Consider the following 25,524-nt stretch of genomic DNA (forward strand, 5'->3'; position numbering starts at 1 on the left):
GGAAGTTAAGTTGTCCAAGATGGCTTCCATGTCCAAGGCATGGAACCAAAATTTAAATCCAACTCTGACCTGCAAATCTAATCTCAATTACATATAGTTGTGATTTACCTCTTGCCTGTCAAATGACAATAATACAACTTGGAAATGAGTTTGATGTCCTTTATTCAAAGGAGAACAATCCACAGATAAGGGGAGTACAGAACCTCACAACCAGTAAAGCATTCTCCCTAAGGGATTTTGGGCAAGAGTGAGTTTTACAGAACTTTAGGAGAGGGAAGGCAGAAATAGGGCATGATTGGCTAAGAGGTCAGATTCCTTATAAGGCTAGTGGCTTCTACTTTTTAAAGTAGGGTAAGCTAGCTAAAGCTGAGCTGGAGAATTATGATTGATATAAGTTGGGTTTCCTTGTAAGGCATTTCCCGTAAGTGCAGGCAGACCTATGTTTAGATTTATGACATGGGTCGTCCTACTGGGGCAGCCCCCATTTGGTGGGTCCTGATAGATGACTTACCTTTATCATGACCCTAAATAGTAAGAAAACTCAAAACTGGGGCTAAATGGAAAAACAAAAAACAAAACAAAACAAAACAAACTCTTCCCTACGTTCAGAAACCAAAATCCTATCTGCAAGCATTATAACTTTTGACTTGACTTTCTTTCTCTTTTTACCTGGTCTACACCAGGGGGTTGGCAAACCATTGCTCACAGACCATAGTTTGGCCCCTGAGCTAAGAATGGTTTTTATCTGTTGTGCTATTATGGTTTATAATTAGGAATATATACTTGGTCTTTATCCCTCTTTCTGGCCCAGAAGTCCCAAAGCCTTAGGAATTTCCCAAGTGATAAGAGCATCTTTGTTATATTTGGTCTTTTGTCCTTGGTTCTTGAAATAGCTCCAGAGCCAAAAAGGTTTAAGAAGTGTCTTGTTATTCATAACAAGACCCTTTCAACAATACCTAAGTTTAAGCAATGAGGGGAATTTTGGAGAGTCCTGGGGGTGGAGGTGGGAGTCGCCGGTCTCCCAGGAAACCAAATGTGTGATTAAAATGGTGTAATTTTTGGTGTCCCACCTCTGACCCCTGGGGAGAGGAGAGGTGATGGCCAGAGGCTGAACCAATTGCCAGGGGCTAATGATTTAATTAATCTTGTCTATGAAATGAGGCCTCCTGTAAGCCCAAAAAGATAGCTTGGAGAGCTTCCAGGGTGAACCCGGCCATACAAGGAGGGTGGGATGCCCCAGAGAGGGCGTAGAAGCTCTGAGCCCCTTCCTCCCTACTTGGCCTAGGCATCTCTCCTATCAGGGTGTTTCTGAGTTCTATCTTTAAAAAAATTTTTTTAATGTTTATTTTTGAGAGAGAGAGACCGAGCACGAGCAGGGGAGGGGCAGAGAGAGAGGGAAACACAGAATCTGAAGCAGGCCCCAGGCTCTCAGCTGTCAGCACAGAGCCTGATGTGGGGCTCGAACCCATGAATTATGAGATCATGACTTGAGCAAAAGTCAGATGTTTAACCCACTGAGCCTAGATGCCCCTGTATCTTTTTTTTTTTAAATAAACCAGTAATCTAGTAAATAAAATGTTTTCCTGAATTCCATGAGCCATTCTTAACAAATTAATCCAACCAGAAGAGGGGATCTTGGGAATCTGAGTTATAAAAGCACAACCTGGACTTGGCATATGAAGTTGGGCAAGGTGGGGGATGGGGCAGTCTTCTGAGACTGAGCCCTTAACCTGTGGGATCTGAGGCTATTTCTAGGCAGATAGTGTCAGAACTGAAACTGAATTGTAGAACCCCAAGCTGGTGTTACTTGATGTGTGGAGAACCTACACACCTAGTCAGAAGTGAAGTATTCTAGGAACAGTTTTTGAGAGTAGAGGAGACACACAGGAAGAGTGTTTTCCTTAATACACGTTACATGGTAAAAAAAAATCGAGAAAAATATTTCACAATGCATGAAAATTCGATGAAACTCAAATTTCAAGATCCATCAATAGATTTATTGGTGTGAGTGTTGTCTGCTTTCACACTACAGCAACATGGAGTAGCTGTTCAACCTTGGCTCGCAAAGCATATAATATATAGTATTTGGCTATTTATCGAAAAAGTTTGTCAACCCTTGGTCTATACTTGACTAGACTCGGGGTTCTCTATTGTGAGTCCCTAATGAAACAATCTTTTACTATCAGCCCTGTTTATTAGCTTTTTATAAATTTTACAAAACTGAATGCAGAGAAATTAGACAACTTGCTCAAGCCTGCAAGACTAGCAAAAAGCATACATGGGATTCAACCCTGACAGGCTCCAGAGAGCCATCTCAAAGTTGCTATACTACATTGCCTCCTTAAGGGAACATAAGACCTTCGTAACCTCAATGTCAAGGTAAACTTCTCGGTACTGTTAAAATCCTCAGCAATAGCTTATCCCAAATAAGAGGGCAGTTTTCCCCTGGTGAGGAAAAGGTAATACTTATTTAATGGCTTTATTAGATGGTTATCACATACTAATAAGCACCGTGGAAGGCATCTTATTTAATATGCATAATATCCCATCTCCATTATAGATTATGCTAGGTGCTCAGATATGCAAAACTGTAAAATGACTTCTCTGTATCTGAACCAACTTCATAACAAGCCCCAATATTTCCACTGCTGGAAGAGGGCGAAATGTGCCATTTAAGATTAGTCAGTCATTTCAGGTATAAATTATAGTAACCAAAGGTGTTCAATTTCATTAGTCATCAGGGGAATGCAAATTAAGACCACAAACTGAAGGCACCATGCCCCACACAGCAAAATTAAATTGGAAGTCAGATAATACCAAATATGGATGTGCAGCAACTAGAACTTTGCTCACTACTGTTAGGAGAGTAAACTGGCTTAGCTGCTTTGGAAAACTGCTCGGGAGCATGAGAGACGTGTGCTGGAGCTTACAAAGAAGCGACTGCTAGGTTTTCAGAAGTTTGCCAGCAGGTTGACTTCACACTGGTAGCTTGGAATTGGACAGTGCAGGAGTATATACACCACAGGAACTGACAAACGTTATTAATGAGCAACCACCCCAGAGACAGGTAAAAAATTTACCAGCATACCTTGGGGCAGTGTACTCTAAAGCCCTGTGTATAGAGAGAGATCCTGACTCAGCAAATCCATTCCTAGGTATACATGCTTTAGAAATGTGTATGTGTGTTGACTAAAAAACACATACAAGAGGGGCGCCTGGGTGGCTCAGTCGGTTAAGCCTCTGACTTTGGCTCAGATCAGATCTCACGTTTGTGGGTTTAAGCCCCGCGTCAGGCTCTGTGCTGACAGCTAGCTCAGAGCCTGGAGCCTGCTTCTGGTTCTGTGTCTCCTTCTCTCTCTGCCCCTCCCCCTCTCATGCTCTGTCTCTCTCTGTATCAAAAATAAAACATTAAAAAATTAAAAAAAAATAAGAACCACGTACAAGAATATTCATAACAGCACTAATTAGAACAGCCTCAGGCTGGAGACCCAAATATTCATAAATAGAATTGATAAACTGCCATGTTTACTAAATGGAATATTATACAGTGGTAAGAATAAAGTAACTGCTATATGCGAGAATCAGATGAATCTCAAAAAGATTTTGGAACAAAAGGAGTCCAAGCAAGGGTACATCTTGTGTGATTCCACTTTATGTCAAAGTCAAAACAGAGCAAATTAACCTCCTGTGTCAGGAATCTGGGAAGTGGTTAGGTGGCAGAGGTGCAGAGCAGCTCATGTGGGTGAGACGCAAGCGGAATCTGCGGTGCTGGCAGTGTCCTTTCTTCCAACCGAAGTGCTGACTGTAAACTCTATTTTTGAAAACTTATCATTAAGAAGTTCAATTTTAAAAAAATCAGGCACTTCCATAACTGGATATCTATATGGAAATGAACTGCAAATTAAATCTCTTACCTTATACAAAAATCAACTAAAAATGGATTATTATCTATTGATCTAAATGAAAAACAAACAAACAAACAAAAACCTCTAAAATTTCAAAAGAGAAGAAAATCTTCATGACCTGGAGTTAAGCGAAGTCTTTAGACATATCACCAAAAACTTGATTAAAAAAAAAAAAGGGTCAATTACATCTCAATAAAATTAAATACTTTTACTCTGAAAAACACTGTCAAGAGAATGAAAAACCAAGCAATATAATGGAAGGTTATTTGCAAATTACATACCTGACAAAGAACTTGCATCCAGAATCTACTTCTTGGTTTTGATAACTATATATAGTTATATAAGATGTTACTAGTAGGGAGAGCAGAGTATTTTTACAACTTCTAGAGAATCTATAATTATTTCAAAACAAAAATAAAGACCAATTTTTAAAAAGATACTGGTAGTTTTTTCTACCAGAATCCCTACTGTCCCGTATCTTTGGTCTCCTAAGAATCTTCTAACACAATGCTAATGGAGGTATATATAACCAATAAATCTTTCCCAGGCAGCAATTTGGCTAAACCAATCAAGCTATTAGAATGTGTAAATGTTTGACCAAGAAATTCTATTTCTAGGAATTTTTCTTAATCAGAGATAAATACCAAAAAATCTGCACACAATGGTTTAGTTTTTCATAAATATTTAAGTGAAAAGTTTGAAAACACTTAAAAATTAGAAACATATGGGGAATAGTTAGTATATTATGATATATCCAGAAGATAGAATACAATATAGCCATAAAAATTAAGCCATAGAAGAATATTTATTGACATGGGAAAATGTTAACAATATACTTCTATATGAAATATGCAGGGTACAAAACAGTATATACAGTTTAATACCATTTTTATGGAAAGAAAAATAGCCATATATACAAAATCATGCACAGGAAAAAAATAGAAGGATGTACATAGCAAATGTTAATAACGATTATATCTAGAGAGTAGGATTAGAGGTGCTTATACAATTTTCCCAGTAAATTTCACCTGCCCTCCAAACAGTATCTGCTTTAAGATATTCTTTCTTGAGTGTGATTAGCTTGATATAACTCTTTCCAAATAGACTGTTTCATGACACATACCTCCAAACCATACTGCTTTTCCCACATGAAAAGTAGATGCTGCTTGCTCTTAAATAACTGGCATATGGAGAATAGTTTTAACTAATACAATATACTATAAAATATGCCACAGCATAGGCCTGGCTATAGAAAATTATTATTTGAAGAATCTGAAAATCTTCTAGTAGAGAAAAATTTTAATAGAGAAAAGATGCTCTTATTAGTTAGGGGTCCATACTGGTTGAATGTAAATAACTCAGATTCTAGAATCAGAGACTTGGGGATCTCTCCTTCCCAGCTAACTAACTTTAGGCAAAGGAGATTAGGGTTTTTTTAGTTAGGTAAATGAGATAATTAATTTTATAAAAAGAAGCACAAATAAGATTTTTTTTAAATAAGGGAAAATGAGATCACAGATATAAAGATCTTCTATAAGGAACCTAAATAACTGAGATGAAACAGCAAGAAAGAAATTCACATTTGGTGTTACACAAAAATTAACTCAATTTTTCTGCAGCATCAAATTCTTCCTATTTTATATCTCTGTTCACAGGTTAGAAGGGGCCAAAATTGTAAAATTATTTCAGTGTTAATTGTCTTCAACTTCTTTTTCTGACACAATGACACAGGACACACTTTTCATGGAACCTAACCTAGGTATTCTAAATATACGTAGCACATCCTCTGACGACTCTCAATCACTGGCAATGTTAGACATATTTACAACAAATATGACTTGTATTTTAAAAATTTCTCAGACTCCATCCTAGTGGAAAACTACTTACTCAATTTTTACTAAACATACCAAATAAAGTTGTTGGATCTTTTAAAGGTAAGACATCAAAAAAAACAGAAAATGCTGTCTGTGTCTGCATGTCTGCAATGCTTCCCATGATGCAAGCATCATTCTAAGTTTCCTCCTAACTTCTGTTCCCTTCCTTTGGAAGAGAATCTCAGGCAAATCTGCAAGCAATTAATAACTCTCAATAATTCGTTGTAATCATATTTAAAGGGGAACAGTTAATGACTTACTGTTAGATCTCAAAGATAAATGTATTGTCTAGAGGTAAATGGCATAACTTGCAGATGAAAGGAACATAAAACATCGATGTGAAGGAAGATCTGATAGGAATGGACAAGAAGACAGATTTTCTGTTTTCCCAACCAAAATGGTTGTTCCTTTTCTCCACAAAGTCACAGAGTTGAGAAAGATGGCTGGAGCATACCTACATACCAATGCAATGACGTGCTCCGGCCCCACACCAGTGTTGTTTTCCCACCTCTAACCTTCTAGAACGGCCCATTATCTGCAGCAGAGCTTCTAGAGTAGTCCTAATTCCTCAATGAAGATCACAAGAAAGATGCTTCCAGGATGTGGAAAAAACCCCAGACCAGAATATTACACTAACAAGTTTCCGGGGTAAGAGGAGACTACTTACACTCCATATCTACTGCTTTGCATTACAAGAATTAAACAAGGAAAGCCACATTTTGAAATTTCACAATCACCAATTTGCAACAGAAATCAAAGCCTAACACGTATGCTAACAAATATGTCAGATGAATTATCGCTTTGCACATCACTGCGGATGGATACTCCTAGATTTTCGCCTAATTGTTACTCAAGGATGAACACTATAAAATATGCAAGGTGACTTCCTATAAACCAAAATCACAAGAAGAAACTCTCCAAGATCAATCTGCAATGAGCTCCTATTCCAATAAGCCATAAAGAGCAGTAAAAGGCAATATTCATTTAATGTTATGAGAATCCCGATGACAAGTTATCAGGTATTTATACTTCTCTTGAGACACTTCTTCCTCACCTAACAAAGGCACTTGACATGTACTGAAATGGACAGTTAATTCAGGTACTGCCCTGGGCAACTGCTACCTTCCTAAAATTAGATGAAGTGGCAATTAAGTTCAAATTAATTCTTCTGAACCAGCCTGGAATACACATGAATATATCACAAGTCCTCTATTTTTTGGCAACTGATATAACCAAAGAAGAAAAGAGAATGCTGGTGTCCACAATGGGTTGGCTGGCGTGACAGCCCAGGATCCCCTCTGCACAGTATTCCTTGATGAGTGTGGGATTTGTGTACAATACAGGCGAACCAACCTATTGTATAATTTTAGGGATTAGTGTTCACTCCTCTTCTTGTCTTTTCTTACTTTTTTGTTTTTTCCCAAAGCCTTAGATGATTCCTCCTAAAAAAAGACATAAATCAGTGTAGTATCTCCCCATTTATATGAAGATACTGGCTTAGGAACCATAAGTCTAATCATACAGAATAAACAGAACAGTGAAAACATAATACTTCCACATATATCACCTTTCTGTTTTACAGGACACTTTCACTTATAGTCCATTTTAAGATTTCCAAAATAATCAAGGATAGTCAAGGAAAACACTCACTTATCTTATGTTTGAATCTATCTGATCTATTATCCACTTTACAAAGTTAAGGTAGAAAACTAAATAAAACAAACATGCTTAAAAAATATGAAACAAAAAAAATTCAAAGTTTAAGGGCAGGCATCCAAACACATGCCAGGGGAGAGGGAAGGGGCTCTAACACTATCAGAGAATATCATAATTTTACATTATGTTTAAAGACCATCTAGTTCATAGCATCAGCTATATAATCTCTCCAGGCCTCAATTTTAAGGGAGTGAAGATTAATTGGTATTTAAGGTTTTTATAAAACTCTGTATGAATCTATGAAATTAAGATACAAAGAGATGGAGTGATCTGCCCAAGGTTACACAACTAACTGGCCAGTCACGTTGTTTTGACTAGATCCTAAGTCTACAATTTCCTAGTCCAAAGGTTTTCCCAGTGTACCACAAACACTCTGATTGATTCTTAATTTTCTGGGTTTTCTGTGTTTTTTTTTGTTTTGTTTTGTTTTTACTTTCCTAACAATGGTGAGAAACTCTCTATATAATATCAGTAAGCACTCACCGGTGAACTTGTATAGTTCCTCTCCACCAGTATGTTTCTGGCACAATTGTTGATATGTTTAAAGCGATCTGGTCCTAGTAGAATTCCTCCATACCAGCGTGATACAACCACCATGACATTTCTCACATTCAAAATCTGTTATTTTCAGAAGCATAATGAGACATACACATTGACATGTACAAATTCAAGTTCTAAATGAGAATGAGATAGCCCGTATAAAAAACTGCACATACAACTGCCCTATGGCTTGAACAGCATAACCACCCGGGTGAGCAGAGCGAGATTCCTAACATTCAGGTGACAGAATTTAGAAATCAAACACTGTGCTCCACAGTGTTCTCGAAGTCCAAATTGTGGGGCAACTGGGAAGAGTGAAGGGGAAATCATGCAGGTAGGGCTCCAGTTCTTCATGAATTCAAACAGAAAAGTTCAATTTAAGCAGCCTTTTGCCCCTAGGCCAAACAACAACCAAAACATGCTTCTGAACAAAACATTGGAAAGAACTCGGGCTGCATGGGTAATTGCTGGTGCCTACCAGCAAGGTCTTCCTCAGCGGGTTATCTCTCAAATGCTGCTCTTAACATGCAGCCCACCAGTCTACAGGCCTGACCACACACAGAGTTCCTATCATGGAAATGACCTGGTTAGAAAACAAACTTCCACATATGGTAACAGAAGAAACTATAGCAACTACCTTAGGAAAAAAATTAATCCATTCCTTAAAATTAATAGACAATCAATGATCACCATACAGATGAAGAAAATCCAGCAGCATGAAAGAGAAAGGACAAGATAAACAAACTAAAATGGACCAGGAAAAATTTAAGGGGGAGAACGTCTAAAACAAAAACCCCTGTAATTACTATATTCTGAGAAATTGCATTCATAAAGCCAAAAAAATACATTATAAAAAAGGGCTCAAACTCATGACCTTGCCAAGGTCAAGAGTCACATGCTTTTCTGGCTGAGCCAGTCAGACGCCCCAAGAAGAAAGAACTGTTAAAACTTAAATAGATGATTGCTAAAAAATGTTTTTAATTCAATAGAAATCTTGGAAGACAGGTAAGAAAACATCTTAGAACATAAGGTGATGAGATGGACAACTTAATGAAAAAAAGCAATACTCTGGGTCTATCCAGATGGTCCAATAATACCCAACCAACAAGAGATGCACAAAGACAGAACAGAGAAAATACAGGGAGGACATTGTTGAACAACAAAAAGGAGATACTTTTCTAGAGCTGAAGACAATCTTCTATCGTTTATGACTGTCAGACCTTCCAAGCACAGCACCTGTTAGTAACCTTGTGCTTTCTGCTCCATATCAAGTGGTTAAGTTTCTCTCAATGTTTTAAAATTAACTACTAATCAACCCAAATATATCTCATGTTATATAGCCTAACTGATTTACTTATTCCTAAATGGAGAGCTCCATTTCACTGAAGAATTTTAATGGCTCAGAGAGCAGGATTAACAGGGTTTAACTTACACTTACCTCCATGAGATGGAGAAGACGGCCGCCAGCTGCTGTCTCCCCATCGTCCTCACAGTCCTGTAAGAAGGTCTGTTTATCCTCACAATATATTCTAGAAATACATATAACAGCGTTACACTTTGAAACCCCAAAATATTGCACCTAAAAGTTACACCTACATACTTGGTGCAATCAATTTACTTCCAAAATCAGTGTATTTGTTAAAAAAAATCTTCTTGAACTATATATTTGATATGTTTTCTCTGATTTGTCATACAGTACATTTCATTTTTTTTATATTTGGGAAAGCTAGGAATCAATAGTGCCTCCCTTAAAGCAGAAATGCTACAATTATGGGAAGGTGAGTTTACACATCTGACACTTCATTTACCCTTGAAGCTGTAAGATTACAGAGAGTAGTCACTGAAAAACATTTATTGAGAATATACTGCTGAGAAGCATGTAGGCACCATGAAATGATATAAAAAAAATAAGTGGCATACTTAGTCTACAAAGGGCATATAAAAAAGATGGAGGTGATAGAATCAACATAAACTAACATTTTATACTTTCCTCACATCTTATTCTAGCCATCAAACATCTCTCTATCCTCCCCATTCTAGGAATTATAAGGTTTACTTTCTCTATAATTTTTCCCCAGGTTAATTATTAATATCTGAGATAAATCATGATGTTTTTACTCATTTAAATTATCTAGAAAGTTATTATTTTGAATAACAACGTAAGGCTACACTGTAGCCACCATTTTGTACCTGTTTAGTTTTAGGTGACACACAACTCTGACAAGCTAAGCCCTTTCATTCCCAAGTGTCAGTTATCACAAAAAGGAGTGAGGTGGAGGGGCTGCTGCATGCGGTCGTGCTGAATGAAGTCTATGAGAACTGACAGCTGGTCTGATCACCTACTAATCTGCAAAACTACAAAAATACTTCCAGGTACTGAAACACCCAAAACTCTGGGGCCTGAAATAGAATATCTGGCATATTATCTAACTTTCTGATAACTTAAGATCAACATTATATCTAGTGACTGATTATTGAAGGTGCAGCCACACAGCCATGTGGGAGTAAAACAGAGAGAAAAATGTTTATCAAAGTCAAGTCTACCACTGAACAACTTTGTGATCTTGGAAACACTCCCCTTTCTGCAGGGGCAGAGTTGCTGAAATGATCAGAATTAACTTTCATAAAGACCAGGCACTCAACAAACATATGAAATGAATGAATGAATGGCAAATAAGGCTTTTACAGCACATTCAAATCACCGAGAGCAAGCACATCTTGTTTTTATATTGATGACCCTAACTCATAACGAAAACATCAAAATCCTGTCCAGTGATACTCTAGTATGTAGGGAATCATATAACAGTTTTTTTGGTAAATTTTGGCACGTAAAGAAACGTGACTTAGTAATATTAAAAACTTACCTATCCAAGGTGATGGATTTTGATGGATTTTTTTTTTTAGTTTTCTGATGTTCAGATAGCCTAGATTTTACCAATATTCTCAATCACACTTTAAATTTGCACCAAATCTCTGTTTTATTCTGATTAATTTCAGTCCCAAACTATGTTCTTTTAAGTCTATACTAATTTACATATTTTGAAACATACCCTTCGTCTGTTTACTAACACTCCAGCAAAGATTTGTATAAAAGCTTAGTATTCAAAACTAAAAGGAATACAGCAAAAGAAGCATACTTAATTCTCTGCTAATGAAAGCATGCATTGGTTTAAAAGAAAAACTTGGGGAAAAATTTGCCATTATGTATCAAGAGTTTCAAAAATGTTCACACTTTCTGATGATTCTACTTCTAGGAATCTATTCTTTCTTCTTTTTTCTTAAAGCTTTTTTAAATTTATTTAATTTTGAGAGACAGAGAGAAACATCATGAGCAGGGGAGGGTCAAAGAAAGAGGGAGACACAGAATCTGAAGCAGGCTCCAGGCTCTGAGCACAGAGCCCGACGCAGGGCTAGAACCCACTAACCGTGAGATCATGACCTGGGCCAAAGCTGGACCGACTGAGCCACCCAGGCGCCCCTCTTTCTTCTTTTTTAATTACATCCCCATTTCATCTCAAAAAACAATCTCAAGTAATCAGAGCCTATTCCAAGTAAATAATCTAGAATGTATACAAAGATGTTCACAGAAATATTTTTTATAATAATGAAAAATACAAAAAACTAGAAAAAGAAATGGCTAATTATGGTATACGACCAAAGAATTATAGTAGCTATAAAGCAATTATAACATGGAAAAATGCTTCTGTTAAACTGTTTGTTTCAAATTTAATTTACATTTTATTCATTCTTTCAAGTTATTTAACATGGTTTTGTTAAGAAAGAAACAGGATACCACAGCAATGTACTAAAAAAATAAATGCTGCATAGAAGACAGAAGGAAAATGTATCAACATATTATCAAAATATATCCAACTATTATCAGTTACATTTAATGGCAGAAAAACGCTGATTTTCCCTTTAATTCCTTTTATTCCTTTTCTGTAGCTTCCAAATATTCTACATATGATTATTACTTTTATAATGAAAAAAACTCCACACAATAGATGTTATTTTAAAAATCATGCATCATTTCTCCCATTTTTTACAAACTGAACATTCCTAAAATTAGGATCACTTACCGGTACGCATAGATGTTGTGGGTGGCACTAGCTATTTTCTTATTCTCATACAATTTGGCAAGAACCATTTTCACCTTAAAAATAGCAGTGATATAAGTAAACCAATGCATACTTTTTATTTATTCCATAAAAAATGCTAAAAGAATATCTTAAAGCATATTGACATAAATAGTGTTGTACTGAAACAGTGATTTAAAAAATCTACTACACCCTGAAAAAGCCATTTCTGAAGTTTTCTCCTCATTTAGAGAATCTATTATACTCTCAAAATGCCATTTCCAAAGTTTTCTCATTTTAGAGGCTGATACTCTCAATTGGTATAAAAAATTACATGCCTGATATATTTTTTATTCTTCAAAGGCACAAGCAAGGCTTTCTTGGGCCTTATAGTTTGAGCTGAGGCAGGGCACAGTGCTGACAGAGAGTGGTCAGACCTGGTATTTTATTTTATTTATGTTTTTTATTTATTTTTGAGAGACAGAGAGAGAGAGCACGAGCAGGACAGGGTCAGAGAAAGAGGGAGACACAGAATCTGAAGACAGGCTCTAGGGTCTGAGCTTTCAGCACAGAGCCTGACATGGGGCCCAAACCCACAAACCACAAGATCATGACCTGAGCTGAAGTCGGACACTTAACTGACTGAGCCACCCAGGTGCCCCAGACTTGGTAATCTTTGAGTATCATATATCAACAAATATTTAAGTACTAAGCATATCTAGGGTACTTATAGATGAAATATCCCCCCCTGTAAAGAATTTCAAATGTAAATACGAACATTTTTTAAAATGACCTCCAAAAATTTACCACATACATATATCCAAAGTGACAGGTACAACCTGGTTATGTTCCAAATGGTTCAAGATCAAAACTCTTTCTTGAAGTCCTATACAGTTAACAGAGGAGGTAACAAGAGCCAGGGCTGGAAAGATAAGTGGCAATCTCTTTTGCATCAAAAGGGAAGAAAGGGGTGAAGCAAGAAGTCATTCCATTCCAGGAAACTCGATGTGCAAATCTATCAGATTTAGCAAATAAAACATAAAGGATGCTCAGTTTATTTGGAATTTCTGATAAACCACAAATAATTTTGTATTAGCAGTATGTCCCACACAATAGTGTTTATCTGAAATTCCAACTTAACCAGGCATCCTGTATTTTATCTGGTAACCCCAGCAGGGACATAAAAGAGAAAGGTTCTGGAAGTGACCAATAGTTGTATGTAGAAACTAGAGTAGGAATGAGATGAAAGACAATGTATCAGGAATGATAAAGCTAGTGTCATGTCACAAAGGGCCCTGTAGAAGAGTTTAGGTTTCTCCTTGTACACAATGGAAGCAAGCAAAGATGGGGGGTAGGGCCACTGACACATGGCCAGATCTTTCAGAAAGGTAACTGTCAAAGAGTAGGGAAGAAATACTGGATGTAGGGAAGACTGGCTGCAGCCAGGGAGATCAATTTGAACCAGAAACTATGTTATCTTATCTTTACCACTTTTTAATCTTTCAGGTTTTCAGATTCCTGATCAAAAAAATAAAGCAGACATTGATCTTTATTTTAGCTCTCATAATTATGATCCTCTAAGTCCAAGTGACTATAATCAGAAAAAGAAAGAGGATCTGGGATGAAGAGATTCAGAACAGAATTTCTAAGGAGGACCCTGGCAACAAGATTATGGGCAACAGCCAAGGACAAATTGCGGAGAGAAAGAGCCAGGAGCCTGCACCAAAAGCGTTATCTTGACCACAAGTCAATGTAGAGGCAAGTGAAAGTGCAGCCTGGTACAAAGAAATGTTCCCTGTAGGTCGGGGCCTCAGAAGAGCTTCCAGGAGAGGAGCTGTGGAGACCAAAGGGAAAAGACTAAGGATTCAAACCTAGGCTAAATTAATGAGACTTTTGTTGTTGATTTAACTTTCTAGGTAGTTACAGTTTGTGACTGAAAATTCTCCCATTTGATATCCTTCAGAAGGAATCAGGTCCCTTAAGGTCAAGAGGCAGAAGGGAAAAGGAATTCCGGTCAGAAAGACTGCTCAGCCAGTCTGCCTGCAGTCTTCCACAGGCATCAACAGAGTGGGCTCGGTTTTGCAGAATTCCCACACAACAGGACAAATCATTTTTTTTTTAAACAAGCTATTAAGCATCATGATTTCCCCCACAATGGGCTTTTCTTCTTTAAAAATCCATTAGAGGGTTAAGCTCTAATTAGAATTTAGATACAATTTTGAAAGCAGTGACAAACAGAAACAAAACATATCTTCCATGATTCACAGTAATTCAGGGGTACAAAACTGAATAAATAATTTTTATCTTACATGAAAATTAAACATAATAGGAAAACCATTTACTTGAATTACTTGGGCAAAAAAAAACCCATCAAAGTGAACTGGACACAGTAACTTTACCTGTTTAGGACAAACTACTGGAGCCAAGTGTGCCTGAAAAGTACTTCTTCGGTCTGTAATAGGAATGCCATGATCGATCGGAGGTAATTCTTCCATTTCTATAAATTTAAAGAATTACATTACTCTTCTTTTTAAAATTCTTACAACTGAATAATGAAAAATTGACAATGGTGTGGGCAGAGGTGGGGAAGGGAGTTGGAAAAAAGATGTAAAGTATACGGCAAATCAACCCAAACCGCCCTTTATAGTTGTCTCTTAAAATTAAAGTATAATTTTAAGTAGAAAGTTTCCAAATGTAAATAAGATTAAATTATTTGACTTATAAATGACTTTCACCTGTCAAGGTCATCCAGTAGGTTGGGACTCAAGTCCTGGGATGTTACAGTAGTATAAATTGGTATAATAACTAAGGTTTAAGAGTATAATCAGCTGCTAATATACCACGATTTATTTATCCATTCTGTTGATGGACTTCTGGGTTAGGAAACCTATGACTATTTTGTGTAGCTGTAATGTAACATTTTCTGCTAATAAAACTGTTCCTACTTCATAGGATTGAATATGTCAATGATACACCATGGAGTATCATGATTTCCAGTTATTATGCCTCTTAAAGAAGTTTAAGAACCACTAATTTGCCCTTAACTCTGTTGAGAAACTTACTAACCATCCTGGCTGCTGCATCTGCCTCTTTTAGGCATTAGGATCTAAAGTTATCAGGAAAAATAATTAAAACTATTCCCTATTTTAGTCACTGATCTGTTGAATCTTACCAAGTCAGCTTGCCTTACAATAGATGAACTACTTCAACTTACACATGTAAAAATATTTCTATACAGCTTTAAACAAGTCGTCACAACTTCTCGTACTGGTGTGTGGCAGGGGCTAGGACAGGAAACCAGGTTTATGCAGGATGCTTTGCCTTCCTCCTGAGTGTCCTCATCTTGAAAAACTGTGACCACTGTACCAGGACACTGCTAAGGTCAACATGAACTGGATACTATTTATTGTTGACTATGATTTTTACTCTTTTTCTTTTAATAGTGGACCCTGTTTCCCGAAAGAAATCTTATGCCAAATCCACAAATATAAAAATATCTACATGAATAAAATGTGAGAGAGACTGAGGCAGGTGTCGGAATCCTGGGTCTTCTCCCCCATTCTTTCTCTTCCTGTTTATCCCCCTTCCTTGTCCTGAAACACTGCGCAAGAAGTTTAAATCTCCATAGTATTGTTTAAAAGCTACTGTATAATGTATAGGAAACTTCTTACCTTCAAAGAGAATGAATGTTCCCTCTTGTCTATCATGTTTTTGTAAAAGCCTTGAGAAAACTGACACTACTGTTCAAAATTTTAAGATACTAAACTAGGAGATATTTTCCAGTGGAAACATAGGGCTGACTGATTTATCACATCGACCTATATTCATAAGCTAAGTACTACTTGATTATGGAACAAATCTGCTTAAACAAAACTAAAATCTTAAATGCATTTTACTAGCTTGAGTTCAGTGGTTGCACTTTCAGTTATTATATTTATATTTATGAACACAGACTAAAATTTAACTGAGACCTCAGGAGACAGCTGAGGATTTCAAACTAGAAATATAAAAACAGGATGTGAATTGGAAACATTAACAGAGTTTTTCTTAGTTTCAGTTTCTCCCATCATTAATTCAAAACTCTAGAAAGTCACATACACAAAAAAAGACAGTGGGAGGAGAAAGAAATTTCTGGTTTTTTCCTCATCATTCTGATAGACCCAGCAAACATCAAAATGCCCAGCAGGCAGGAAAAAAACCCTCAGTTCTCTGCAAATTAATAACTATTTCTTAACATATGAGAGTTTATTACATTTCTATACCATTTCAGAAATATCCTACATGCCTCAAAAGAAACTAGTTGGTAACATACTGCCATCCCACACACCTCAAAAGAATCTAGTTGGTAATATACCTGTTTGGTTTTTACTAATCTCAAAATCCAATGCTTTAACAGGAGCTTCCGGTTGACATGCTATAATGAGATCATCTTCACATTCCACATCTTCTTCTTCAGTTTTCTTCTTGACGTCAGGGCCTATGTGGATATGAGACGTTATGAGTGAACTTGGAAGGACAGTAAGGAATTCCACTTAATAAGTGGTTGGTCTTCATCTCTAAATGCTATTCTTCAGTAGAAGGAACCAGGTCTTTAATGAGAAGTAGTGGATTACAAGGTTGGAGCAAGGAAAATAAAAGATGAGCCAGGAATATCTTATGATTCCAGAGAGCAAATTAAAAAAAAAAAAAAAGGAGGGGTGACCTTATTAAAAGAATACAGGACTCTACCTGAAAGGGCTCCTCAAGGCCAAACCTGGAATAATTTGAGCAACAAAATATGATGGTGTAAGTATAGAATTTTAACCCATGGAATAAAATAATACACATGAGCTCATTCTGATAAAAATAAATAATCAAAAAAAAAATAAACAGGGAGAAGAGACACCTCTTCCTCACAACAGAATTCCAATTCAGTGGAGAAGGAAAGAAGGAAATGAGAATCATTATTATGCAAACACCACAATAATAAATATTGTTGACAGGACACACTAATAGATATTAAAATTAGTGTGTGAAAGTTCAAGGAGGAACACGCTATTAGCATAGCCTCAAAGTATCTCCCTCAAGGTACTTATCAACTACAAAAGGAAAGACAGTAACTGTGAGGTTAGGCTTCTATGTCAACTTGGCTAGTCCATGGTATCCAGGCATTTATTTGACCAAACACTATTCTAGATGTTTCTCTAAAGGTATTTCTTGTATGGAATTCACATTCAAATCAGCTAATAACTTTGAGTAAAGCAGATGCTCCCCAAAATGTGAGAGAGCTACATCCAGTTAAGGTCTTAATAGAAAAGGGACTAACCTCCCCAGAGGAAGAGGGAAATATTCGAGCTGACAGCCAGCCTTGGACTTGAGCTCCAACATCAATTCATCCCTAGGTCTCCAGCCCACCAAAGTACCTTGCAGAGTGTGGACTTGCCAGCCTCCACAATCTCATGAGCCAATTCCTTAAATCGATCTCTCTCTCCTTTTCCTAACTTCTTCCTCCCTTCTTCTGCATCCCTCTCTCTCTTCCCCCTCGTCTTTATAAGTCCACACACACACACACACACACACTCACTCACTCATTCACACTCACACCCAACTGGTTCTCTGGAAAGCCTTGATTAATACTATAACTTTACAGTGGAGATATCTGAGAGATACCACCTTAACCAAAGGATCAAGGTAAACAAAAATAGAGCATACTGATACCATGAGTTCCTTGATATATACACTGCGAAGGAAACAATATCATTTTTGTGGTATTCTTGCCAAAATGCCTATCTTGCTCCAATTGTGAGAAAACAATGGACAGACCCAAACTGAGGACATTCTACAAAACACAGTACTCTTCAAAAGTGTCAGGTCATGAGAGGTCATAAAAGTCAAGAAAAGACTGAGAAATTATTTATAGACTAGAAGAGAGTAAGAAGAAATAACAGCTCAATGCAATGTGTAATCTTGGACAGCACCCTGTAACAGCAGAAAGGACATTAGTGGAAAAAAGTCATGAAATTCATGTGGGAAGCGGCAAAGATTCAGCTGCTTGGCCATTTGCTAGCCGGATATGTCACTCCCTGAGGGGAGTTGCAAAAATAGGCAGAGGAGCGCCACTCCCTGTCAGAGGAGAAGCCAGGAAGAACAAAGATCAATTGCCTACAGGCAGGGTGGTATCGGCCTTTCAGTGCTGTGCTAAAAACTTTAGTTTATTTCCTTCTTTACCCTAGCCTAAATCCCTTAACCCTGTTTCCTAGCAACCGACCTAGGTCAGCTGCCTTGTTCTCCCGCCAAAAAACCTATATAAGATACAGTGTTTTCTGAATAAAGAAGAAGAGGCTTGATCAGAAACCTTGTGTTGTGTCTTTACTCTCTGTGCTCCCCTTTCCTGCCCTTTCTCTCCCTCCCTCAGGATCAAGAACCGCAAGGATTCACTGCCCCGTGGGCCAGAGCTGGCCGGGGCGGTTAGAAATGACAAATTCAGATCTTTAGTTTGGTTAATATTATAACAATGTTTATTCTTAGTAATTACACTGTAGTTAAGTAGGATGTTACTAAGGGAAATAGAGTGAAGGATGTAAAAGAGTTCATTGTACTAATTTTGCAACTTTTTTGTAAGTCTAAAATTAGTTCAGAATTATAAAAACTGAAGTATATAATTACTTCAAAATTTAGTACTTCTATAGTAGCAAAAAACTATGAAGTAATAAATATGTACTGAAGATTAACAGCAAAATCAAACTAAGTCACTTGTCAAGTGGGTAGAATGGAAAATTGGCATGAGATATCTTGATCACTAGCTTGTAGCCTTCTTAGTTCTTTAGAATTACAAATCCTTCCATTTTAGTATGAAGTCTACAAAAACAATTTCTGGTCAGAAAAATACCCAAAAACATTTCTAAAAAGTATAACTATAAATTGTAAACAAAACTTAATAACATTAAAATTTGAAGAGTGGCTAAACTATACTGTGGATATAAATGGAAAAGGAGAAAATATCATATTTTTAAGATCTATAATTCTGAAAATCTCCTGAGATTTGAGTGATTGGAAATTTTTTGGAGTCCTAAGTTTTTACTGGTATACATTCCATTTTTGCAATTATCCCACACTCCAGAATGATAGATTGGCAAAAATCAATTCTGTTTTGAGACTACTTTTCCTATTGATGCCCTGAAATGTTACAAAATCAGAACATGAGTCATAAAAGTTAGGAAAATAATTCAAAAAAGATTGTCACATGGAGAGAAGATCTTCATACCATTTATCTCATATGTTAATGGAAGCAGTAAAAACATTTAGCTTCTATAGAAGAATAGCAAAATGCTCTGAAAAAATTAATACTATTATCAATTTTAAATGTATAACGATTTTGCTGAGTCCTAAATAATTGGTTCCTTATAAATAATCTTCTAAAATGTTAGTAAATAAACTATTGTTGGTTTTTTCAAAATCTCTTTACCACATTAAAAACAATTCTATCAGCGGTAACAAGGAAACATTAGAAATATCCACAAAATATTGTCACAAAATTATTCAACCAAAGAATAAAGAAATATATTGATGTTCAAATGTCCTGAAATTAGATAGTAGTGACACGTGTACAATTTTGAATATACCAAAACCAGTATTTTGGACATTTTTAAAGGATAAAGAATTATGGTATGTGAATTACATCTCAATTTAAAAATCAGTTTTCAAAGTAAATTTTTATATCCTAAATATCAGTTGGTGTGTTTTCCAGAATCCTTTCTCTATAAACACCTTACTCATTTGAAGCTAATGTCTAACTTATGTACTCCAATAATTCATTAAGAATGTTATACGGTTCCTATTACCTTAATAGTCAAAGAAAGAAATTTTGGACCCATGTTCTTTAACCCAAGTTCTGTAAGAGTATAATATGAAACCAAAGAGGCTAAAATCATATAGAAAGAAATAACATAACTATGTCAGTAATTGAACTTTTCCAGAGAAACTTATATTTTATCGTGTATGAACCATAAAACAGAATATAGATTTTCATTAAAAATTTCTTTTAGAATATTTCCATGGAAATTTAATTACAACTAAGTTAAAAGAGCATTAATGATCTTCTTCAATCCTACCTGGGTCTGTCATCTGAGATTTTTGTATTAGAACATCTCTTATTTTCTCCACCCATAGGTAAAGAATACTTTCACCAATATTCTGTCTAAACAAAAGTGAGGAGAAAAATTGGTTATTAAAAAAAATTTCTTCTCAAATTCAAGAAAATAGAAACATATTTACAATCCAAGAAAGTATATGCAATCTAGCTATGCCTTTTAAAAAAGAATTTATAAGAACATGAGATTCCCTAACATCTGTTAGATAAGTATTTAGCACAGATGTTTATATCAATATTAACAATTCCAACAGGCTCCAAATTAACATTGCTTATTTAAAATAAGAGAAGAGCTGCAACCAAAGAGGATAAAGAAAACTTCTGACTTGAACTAGATAAAGTAGATAGACGTAAATGTGATTTAGTTTCTGCCAGTGGATAGTGTTTCAGTACTGATGTCACTGCTTGCTTTTGTAAGCTTTTTGAACATTTCAAACCACACTTATTTGGCACACTTCTTTGATATAATTATTTCAGCAAAGAAGACTGCAAAGCATCAGTGGAACTCCGTCAGAGAACAAATTTAAAAGACTTAAAAGACAATTCATGTAACAACTTTATATTCGCATTTTGTTTCTGACAAAATACCCTGTTGCCCAAATTGACTCACTTTGGTTCCAAGTAATGTCTGACTATTTCAGATAAATTAAATCCATCTCAAAGGTCACTGAGAAAAAAAACATGTCGTGGTTGATGTCCAAAGAGTTATGTCAAAGGATGACAACAGTAATAAAATAAAGGTCCAGGTGTCTACTCTTTAGGGAATGACACTAACTTTAGATAAATGTCTGTTACGTGTATTTAAAGCAATCACCATATTACTTCATAACAACACCGTATCTCCTTCCTCTGAAAATCTCCCTTGAAACCACTCTCTCTCTTCACTCATCACTACTCATCAGTACCCACCAAAGGAAACTTTCAGAACAAGCACACAGAAGAAAACAATATTGTTTTCAAATAATTCTGTCCCCTCAAATCTTCCCATCTCACTCATAACTCCTCTGCACTAAACAATCTCCCCTGTTCTCTGGTAACCAGTGTCGAAGATTCTTAGAGAAAAAGTCAACTGGGAAGGTTTTGAAAATTTGAAAATGTGGCTTGAATTTCCTTTAAACAATTCCCACTTCTCATCCTCTCTTCTCAATAAAAGATTTAGAGGTATAGACACAGAAAGGTGTGATGGATTGAGTATATACAAAGCCCAAAGTTCATTATCTGTGTCAACACATTAAATGCTCACAATTATCTAATGAAGTATTATTTTCCATTGTAAAAATGAGAAAACAGACCTAGAGAGATCAATTAACTGGTCTAAGACGGTTGTAGAAGCAGTGAAGCAGCCAGGCACAGAATGTGAATGCAGACTTACTCCAAAGCCCAGCTTGCCCACTGCATTCTGCTCTCCCATCAAGCAGCTATGACCTAAGGCAAGTAAGCCTAAGTCAAGAGTCTGTTTCTTCATCTATAAAACAGAGACTTAGAGCATGTCCTCTTGCTCTACTGAAGCAGTTTTTTTTCAAGAACCTATCTTAATTCACTCAACATAACTTCAAGGGCTTCATCTCTACGCATGCTCGAGGTGCTGCTCTGGGAGTACGGTAGTCAATGAGAAAACCGGATCCCTTATATCAGCGTTTGTGATCATATCCTTACAAATGTATGTTTTTGTACATAATTCTCTCCATCTCCTAATCTCTTTCTGTTGAACTCTTCACATCACCAAAAAGAGTAGTACCAGTATCTAGTGTTTACTGAACACCTACTATACAGAAGACATGTAGAAAATACTTTGTTACTTCACTTAATCCTTAATAATGTCTGCCTTTGAGGCAGGAAAATCATCCTGCGAATATACATTCACATTCAGATTTGTTGTCAGAGGGTTGTGAAAACACCTTGGAAGAATTTTCACGATTAATAAATAACTTTTCCAGAGCATAAAGAAGAAATTAAACCTTAACTTCAAATCTCCTCTCCTCCGGCCCATGGCTTCCTGCAGAAAACTACAATAGCACTTCTGCCCAAAATAAGTTACTGAATGCTTCCTTCTTCCCTAGCATTTAATAAAACTTACTGAAATCCAACGTAAGGATGCTCTAGAGGGTGTTTACAATTTCCTGAAGAAAATAAAAATTATTCCTTCCCTTGGAACCTCCAATTCTATCACTAATGGTGTTTTTTTGTTTGTTTTACGTGTTGTCATTATTGCTGCATTTTTTTCTCTTGTAAAAAGAAACTGTGTTTTTTCCCTGTTCCAAGATTTTAACTATCCACTAGGATTTGGTGGTTTTCAAACTTTTGCATTGCCGTAATGAAATCTCTCACAGAATCAGAAATGAATAAGAAGAGACGAAAGCTGAGAGTCCTCCTTCCTGTGTCTATATGCCTTGCACCCCACCCTCAACTGGTCCCAGAGGAAGTCGACTGAATCCCAAGGACTCTGGTACAAAATTTAAAAACTCCTCACTCTAGGGTAAGATGCTAAGCTTTTACTTATGAAACTAAATTATGATAAAGTAGTTCAATAGAAAATTTGTGGAACAATATTTGTTTCAAATTGAATAAAAGACCAACTTGGATTAAAAACTGATAATTTTAGTTGACATATTTTGTGAATATCTACACTTAAATGACTATTAGCCAATCCAGAATGATCAAAACAAAGTCATGTTACTTGTGATTCTTTTACTTGTGGCTCTAGCTGTTGTATCTTTAATTTTTTAATATTTGTATTTGTTGATTCACGGGCAAAGCCACATGCTAAAATACACTACTAAGTTGTGTGACCTTAGACAAATCACTCAATCTGAGCTTCAATCATTCCATTTTCAAAATGACAAAATTGGATGAGATGATTCTTTTAATAACAACAAAATTAAGAGTTGCTATCATATGTTTCTAAAGCACATTACACGGATTATGTCATTTATTTATTTATTTTTTTAATAGTTTATTGTCAAATTGGTTTCCATATAACACCCAGTGCTTCTCCCCACAAGTGCCCCCCACCATGACCATCACCCTCCCCCTCTCTCCCCCTTCCCCTTCAGTCCATGGTTGTTTTCAGTATTCAGTAGTCTCCCTTGATCTGTGTCCTTCACTCTCCCCTGCTCTCTTTCCCCCTTCCTCTCCCCATGGTCCCCTGCCAGGTCTCTCCTGCTAGACCTATGAATGCAAACATATGGTATCTATCCTTCTCTGCCTGACTTATTTTGCGTAGCATGACACCCTTAAGGTCCATCCACTTTGCTACAAATGGCCATATTTCATTCTTCTTCATTGCCATATAGTCCTCCATTGTATACATATACCACATCTTCTTGATCCATTCATCAGTTGATGGACATTTAGGCTCTTTCCATGATTTGGCTATTGTAGAAAGTGCCGCTATGAACATTGGGGTACATGTGTTCCTATGCAACAGATTATGTCATTTAATCCTCACAACAGCATTATTCTATTATCCTCATTTTACAGATGAGAAAATAGATTCAAAGAGGTCACATTATTTCACACCTGATTCTAGAAGCCTGGCCAAGACAGCCTTAATGTTAGCTTAGCTAAACTTTAGACTGGTAGAATTTCCTGACCCTAGGTCCCGACTTCCCTTTTCTTCGTGCATTTTCGTTAGAAAACTTGTCATTATAAAATTTTTTCTTTGCTCCTTTGGGACATATGAACATATTTTTAGAAGATTCCTGTCAGTTTTATAGCCTAAGAGTATCTTTCTCAAGGTCCTGGGAGGCAATGTACATAGCAGCATTATTTACAATGGCCAGGATATGGAAGCAACCCAAGTGTCCATCCACTGACGAACAGATAAAGAAGATGTGACATATATAAATATAAATATAAATATATATAATGGAATATTATACAGCCACAGAAAAGGATGAAAATATTATGCCAAGTGAAATAAGGCAGCCAGGGAAAGACAAATACCCTATGATTTCACTCATACGTGGAGTTTAAGAAACAAAACAAACAAGCAGGCAGAGAAAGAGAAAGAGAAAGACAAATCAAGAAAAGAGATTCTTAATTACAGGAATAAACAAATAATTACCAGAGGGGAGGTGGGTGGGGGATGGGTGAAACAGGTGATGGGGATTAAGGAGTACATTTGTGCTGATGAGCACCATGTGATGTACGGAACTATAGAATCACAATATTTTATATATATACTAATATAACACTGTATGTTAACTTACTGAAATTAAAGACACAAAAAATTCTGCCTTCTGTTTCTGGAAGTTGAGTTCAGACAGGCCTCTCTTCCCTACTGCAATAGTCTTGAACAATGTCTTCCTCACTTACTTAGCTTTGTGGCAATTTTTGCTTTGTCAGCTTTCAAATCTAAGACTCTGTGATAACTCAAAATGTGAGGAGCTGTGGGAAATTAAAATGATTTTCTTGGATTTTAAATTAAATACTATTTAAATGAACCATCATAAATTTAAATACAGATATCCCCCCATTTTCCGGAAGTTTGTGTTATGCCACTGCACATTTACAAAAGACCTACATTGGCTGTTTTCACTAACCAAAGAAACCTGAAGACGATTTTCACTTTTACAAGAACCGCCATTACCGCACCAAATATAAGTCTTTCATAAAGTGAAGCAGTATAACTTAAATATTCAGAAATTCGGAGATATTCCTTATGCCATTTTGGCATTTGAGAGGTTTCATAGGAAGGCTCCACTTTTAGATGGTGGGTAAAACCTGTACTACAAAAAAAATGTTAATCCCTTTCCTCTAATCTTAACATCATTTATTACTATGTTCTAGGTATTTTAAAATCTGTCATTTTGGGATTCATTCCTGGGTTACAGGGATGGTTCAATATCCGCAAATTCATCAATGTGATCCATCACATTAACAAAAGAAAGGATAAAAACCATATGATCCTGTCGATAGATGCAGAAAAAGCATCTGACAAAATACAGCACCCTTTCTTAATAAAAACCCTTGAGAAAGTCGGAATAAAAGGAACTTACCTAAACATTATAAGAGCAGTTTATGAAAAACCCACAGCTAATATAATCCTCAATGGGGAAAAACTGAGAGCTTTCCCCCTGAGATCAGGAACACGACAGGGGTGCCCACTCTCACCACTGTTGTTCAACATAGTGCTAGAAGTTCTAGCATCAGCAATCAGACAACGAAAAGAAATAAGAGGCATCAGAATTGGCAAGGAAGAAGTCAAACTTTCACTTTTTGCAGATGACATGATACTCTACATGGAAAACCCAATAGACTCCACCAGACGCCTTCTAGAACTG

General features: G+C 36.4%; 1 protein-coding gene across 1 annotated transcript in view; it reads right to left on the reverse strand.

Annotated features, from left to right (window-relative positions):
- Nucleotides 1-4,691: 4,691 nt before the first annotated feature.
- The window catches only part of IMPACT (impact RWD domain protein), a 28,750-nt gene continuing 7,917 nt past the window's right edge, over nt 4,692-25,524 (reverse strand). Inside the window, exons 5-11 of the mRNA XM_029922695.1 lie at nt 20,202-20,287; nt 16,466-16,588; nt 14,511-14,608; nt 12,115-12,188; nt 9,474-9,564; nt 7,979-8,113; nt 4,692-7,221 (exon numbers count right to left, since the gene is read on the reverse strand). Coding sequence (XP_029778555.1) covers nt 7,153-7,221; nt 7,979-8,113; nt 9,474-9,564; nt 12,115-12,188; nt 14,511-14,608; nt 16,466-16,588; nt 20,202-20,287 — 676 coding nt within the window. The 3' untranslated portion in view covers nt 4,692-7,152. The remainder of the gene's footprint in view (nt 7,222-7,978; nt 8,114-9,473; nt 9,565-12,114; nt 12,189-14,510; nt 14,609-16,465; nt 16,589-20,201; nt 20,288-25,524) is intronic.

Source organism: Suricata suricatta, chromosome 14, assembly GCF_006229205.1.
Source record: "Suricata suricatta isolate VVHF042 chromosome 14, meerkat_22Aug2017_6uvM2_HiC, whole genome shotgun sequence".
Taxonomy (NCBI): Eukaryota; Metazoa; Chordata; class Mammalia; order Carnivora; family Herpestidae; genus Suricata; species Suricata suricatta.